Here is a 5,640-nt window from a genome sequence, read left to right as displayed (position 1 = left end):
TTGGGATCACCCTAAACTACTGAGCGTGCGCCGCAACCCTTGACCTTCGTACTAGTTCGTGGGTCAAAAGAGTGCACCCATGTACTCCTCAAGCTGGCGCTGTTCTTTCCCTAGGCCCTTCGGCCCTTAGATACAAATCCAAAATAATATTGACGTGATATTTCTTTTAATATTTTCACACCGGTTTACGTATGGAGTAAGTCATAGTTGAAATTCTAGACTTGGCCGATGAAGCTTTTGTAAGTAACGACACTTTACATGTGTAACGTTAAAACATTTTCTTGCACGTTTGCACCATCAAAACTTGCCAAAAGTGACATGACCATGTGTGAAAGCACAGCTCAACTAGTGGTAGATTTAAATCATGTATAATATTCAGCTCGTTTTGAAAAGAAGCGTGGTTTGCATTGAACTTAAACGGAGCATTGTATTTGGTGTGTCCGGAGGTGGCGTGTCTCTCAGTGTTATATGACAAGTCTGTCACTGTTTGTCAGATGACACCGATATGCAAAACACTTGTTATGTTGTTGTGCGTATTGGCTTGGAGACTATTGACAGTTTAGCTGGTTTGCATATCAATACCAAAAAGAGATTTTATTGTACTCTCAAATAATGCCTTCTTACAAGTGAAAACCCACAGTGTTCCATTACAAGGCTATGAAATCCCTTGGTTACACCAGGAGGGTCGAAGAGGTACAAATAATAAATCAGCGGAATTGTCACAAGAAAAGAACCATAAACGGAAGATGCAATGTCGTAAAAAGAAAGGTAAGATACTTGGAAGTTCGATATCCGGTTGGTAACGTACAATGTTCGTGGTACTTGGAGTCGTCCAGCACTATGCACTGAACCCTGAACGTTCAGGAGGAATCAACAAAAAGGCGTGGACAATTACGTATCTCGTAAAACTATTAGGAATACATCTACTGAGGCGGAAACATCAGAACCCATAACTGTGAGAGATATTTTGTAACACGTTCTTAAACCTATCAACGTGCCCAGAACCGTTATTTTCACAATCTTATATAATTATAAGTTATAATAAGCCGGTTAGTATGACTCAACTATTTTTCAATTTAATCCTATAAATTGACACTTGCAAAATATAAATATATCTGTGTGATACCTTTACATATCTTGATTATTGTAACGGTTTTTGTTCTAGGAATGATCTGAATCCAGGGGCTATTGGCATGGCAACCCCACCACCAAAAGAGGAATTACAGCAAAGTCTTCTATGTGGTCATATAATTGAGCTGCCACCAGAACCGTCTAAGGTAGTCCGTATCTTCATAAGTTCCACATTTGGAGGTAGGTTGTTATGGGTGTTGGTAAATAGAATTTATAGTGTCATTTAACACGTATGTTCCAGTTGACCTGCCACAGCTGACAATAGAAAGGGGTATGTCAGTGTTACTAAATTGGATTCCTCACTAAAGCTGAACAGACAGACAGACAGTGAGTCAGTCAGTCAGTCAGTCAGTCAGTCAGTCAGTCAGTCAGTCTGAGTATTTGTTGAAATAGTGATTATGAATATACAAGACTTAATTAAACAGCTGATATAAAACAAACTTGAAGGTTTCTTCTTTTTTAAAAATTAATCTAGTATTTTAGTTTTTCAATTAAAGACTTTCACAAGTTTCAGTACTAATGAAAGTACTACTGCCAGGGATATACCATCCAGGCTCAAATGTTGTGTGTTTACAAGTTGAGAACATTTTGTAAACTACCGTACAGTAGTTTCAATAGAATGATTTTGTCACATTTATGTCATTACTGGACCTGGTATATCTATAGACTGTATACAGAAGACATTTTAATCTGAAAATCTTTCAGGTTTTTTTTATGTCTCTGCAAAAGCAAAATAAGTGAAAATTTGCCCTTAATAGCGATAATTCCTAGGTTTACAGTATCTTAGGTTTGCAATATTTTTGTTTATGTGCTCAGAAGAATTATTCCTTAACTATCTGATTGTCATAGCAGGGATATATCAATCTCAACCACAGTCTTGCTATTATGTTATCTATGATGTATAGAGGAAATGTGTATCAGTGAAGACCATAGGGTGCAAGTGTCACAAATATTGCATATATCCACTCTACGTGTGTCTGCATGTGGTCTAATAATAGACCCTACACGGGTAGGGTCTATGGTCTTATCAATACATCAGTGGCCATGTTTTAAGGTGTTAGCATTCATTTATATCAATCTTGTGGTTTAGCATTTAGCAATTGTTAGAATATTTACACAAGGCATTTATAATGAGATTATAAAACTTAACATACATAAACAGAAACCAAATTTATGCCATTAAAAAAATTACAATGGAGAGGATTGTATTGATTTGAAAATAATTTGGATGGAATAGTCAATCTTTATTAGAACTCTAATATAGATTATTGGGTAAAATAATGAAAAAGTAATTTTTTATCAGGAAACACTCAGACTATTTAAGACAACTAATTTGATAAAAGGAGACTGCATTATAATGCCAACTTACCATCAAATAACAAACATTCAAGATTGGTTTATCTCAGTGACTTATCACTTGTATACTGTGGAGTTAATCATTTCTAATATTGACTTTTGTTTTTTATAATTTGTCCAGATGTGTTTTGTCACCCACCCTAAATTCCAAGTGATTTATCTTCACTTTTTGTCATGACTTATTATTACAATATCAATATCGTTCAAGTAGACCGTTTAAATAAATCAGTTATGACATTATTATGATACAATGTAGCAGTGATTATTTGCATTGTGAGGTGCTTTATAATTAACAGAAAATAGACAATTAGAAATTACGTTACTTTGTTTTCAGAAAATGAGCTATATATATGTAAAAGCTGTATATTACCTAGTTACACTTGTATTGGACTATAAGAATGACATTCAGATCTGAGTACTGTAATCTCAATTAAAGTATTAGTTATTGATTTAACCCATACAAACAGAAAAGTTAATTGATTGTAAATTAGAAAAATATGTAATTAGAAAACAGTTAATTAAGAGAAGTGTGACAGCTAAATTAATTAATGTGGAAGTTGTCAGAATGATTTAATCCATATTGACATAAATTTTGTGGCCATGATTTTTGACACATTTATGTTATAAATTATATACACTGTTTATTTGCTTCTAGTCTTTGATATAGAAATCTAGAATTGACTGTTTGTTAGTAACACATACATACAGACTTGTAGAACACAATAGTAGTACATGTTTACTTTGTAATATTGACGTACCACTGACTAAAGGGATGCAATTCATTATTAACATTGAATATGATGAATACATTGCAGTACATTGAGTGTGTAATGTATTGGTTCTGGCAAGTAACGCCAGTTGCTGGTTTCATACATGTGTAATGTATTGATGTTGGAAACTAACACTAGTTGCTGATTTCATGTGTAATAATGTATTGATCCTGGAAATTAAATGTAGTTGACTCTCTTGTTTTCTGTATTGATTCTGGCAAGTAATTCTAGTTGATTTTCTGGTTCCATACATATGTAATATATTGATCTTGGAAACTAACACTATAGTTGCTGGTTTCATACATAACATATTATATTGGTTACTAATGTACAACATCAAGGATCACTTTATATGACAATACTAGAAAATAATACCCAAAGTCATGTCTTCATTAACTAGATATGTCAGATGTTGTGGGGTGAACTTAAATTTTATTTTAAGGAGATGTTGGGATTATAGGAGATAATTTTATTGTTTTAATAAACATGTCAATTGAATAGATCTACCAGCCTTGTATGTATTATACCTCAAAATAAATTCCCTGTTACAGTATGACTTTTCCCCTTTAATCTGTCAGTGTGTATTTCATAACATTTCCAACAGTAACACCATAATGTATGTGCAAGGACATACAACACTAGACAATACTGGTAATTGTTAGTATCTTTGAGTGGTTATATAAGTCCTGTTCTGCAGACAGACGTACAGACAGACTGGGCTGACATTGCAGTCACTGACCAAGCTGTGCAAGATTTTATTGTCTGACTGTTAGATCATAGACAGTGGAGGGGAAACCCTGACTATGGTTAGATATATCTAGAAACAAAGAGAAGAGAATGAATGAATGAATGCAAGACATACCACTTCACCAAAATAACTTGAATGAATGAATGAATGAATGAATGAATGAATGAATGAATGAATGAATGAATGAATAGATAAATAAATAAATAAATAAATAAATAAATAAACAAACAAAATAACATAAATAAATAAAGAATTATGCTTTAATTAGGTAAAATATTGTAATGTCAATGGTAAACAAGGTTTTACTGTGTTGCTTTTCAAGAGAACTTGCAAAGAGTTTATTGGAAACAAGGGTTCTTCTAAAACATAGAGTCGCCACTTCTAATTTACCCATAATACCACCGACAAGAAAACTAGTGTTTTTAGCTATGTCAAGGCACAAAATGTCAAATGTATGACGTATAGGGTATATATACAAAGTAGTCACAGGTATTTATCACCGATCTTGATCTGATAGTGTATGTCAAAGTTTGGTATTGTCATAATTGTCATTTTGTTCTCCAATATATTGATTCAAATTTAGTCAAACAAAATTATATTAAAATGAAAACTGTATGTTATCAGCAGAAAATATATGATGTAAATCATTTAAAAGAGGATTGAACCCTGAGAAACTTGAAGAACATTACATTGGGTGAAATGTGATATTGATTGTAAGTTCAAACAACATAACAGTGTTACCATGTAATTAAGTCACAAATCTTTGTGATTCTTGTATACAGATTCCGTAGCAGAACGTAATATCCTACTACAGAAAGCCTACCCTACTCTACAAGAATGGTGTCAAAGACACGGCCTAGATTTCCAGGTAGTGGATATGAGATGGGGTGTAAGGTCAGATGCAACAGTAGACCACAGTATCACAGCACTTTGTCTTAGAGAAATAAGGACATGTCAGCAAATCTCAGCAGGGCCTAATTTTGTGGTAAGTACAATGTGCACAAAAAATACTCACATGGTTACGGTAACTATACTGTACAGGGTACACTAACATTTTCTTAAAAATATATGTTTCACAAAATACAATGTACATACTGTCATCTTTTCTAAATTTTGAATGTAGTTTCTTGTGTACCAGTGAGTGTATCGGTGCTTGAATGTATGCATGGCATCTGTGTGTGTGTGTGTGTGCGTGTGCGCACGCACGCATGTGGGTACATGTGTACATGTGTGTATGTGTACATGTGTGCATGTGCTTGTGTCTGTCTGTCTGTCTGTCTGTCTGTCTGTCTGTCTGATTGATTGACTGTCTTTGAGTGACCATGTGAGTATTTCTTGTATTTTCACGTTACTTTTTTTCTGTTGCCCCGTCCAGTTCCAATGTTCTTGTCTTCAGATAATTAGTTTTGAGATATGATAAATATATTCTTTATTAAATCATCAAATATTAACATTCTAAAATAGGATTAGACTGAAGACTACTAGTATATTGAAGCTTTCTTTGACATTTCAGTGTTCTTCCTTTTAATTTGCAATAATAATGACAGACAGTTTTTTATCCAGTAAATGGTGTGGAATTCCCAATGCCACTTGAGTAATAATTATAGATTCAAGTTCGAAATTGAGAGTACTTAA

General features: G+C 33.6%; 1 protein-coding gene across 2 annotated transcripts in view; it reads left to right on the top strand.

Moving 5' to 3' along the window:
• Positions 1 to 590: 590 nt before the first annotated feature.
• The window catches only part of LOC144437590 (NACHT domain- and WD repeat-containing protein 1-like), a 28,033-nt gene continuing 22,983 nt past the window's right edge, over positions 591 to 5,640 (top strand). The window contains exons 1-3 of one of the 2 annotated variants that reach the window (XM_078126562.1): positions 591 to 768; positions 1,166 to 1,311; positions 4,788 to 4,990. In XM_078126562.1, the coding sequence (XP_077982688.1) occupies positions 1,194 to 1,311; positions 4,788 to 4,990 (321 nt within the window). In that variant the 5' untranslated portion in view covers positions 591 to 768; positions 1,166 to 1,193. Of the gene's footprint in view, positions 769 to 935; positions 1,050 to 1,165; positions 1,312 to 4,787; positions 4,991 to 5,640 lie in introns of those variants that run through there. The other variant, XM_078126569.1, reaches the window with a different exon arrangement.

This window comes from Glandiceps talaboti, chromosome 1 (assembly GCF_964340395.1).
Source record: "Glandiceps talaboti chromosome 1, keGlaTala1.1, whole genome shotgun sequence".
NCBI lineage: Eukaryota > Metazoa > Hemichordata > Enteropneusta > Spengelidae > Glandiceps > Glandiceps talaboti.
The sequence above is the reverse complement of the archived record's forward strand: the minus strand, read 5'-3'. Positions and strand labels throughout refer to the sequence as shown.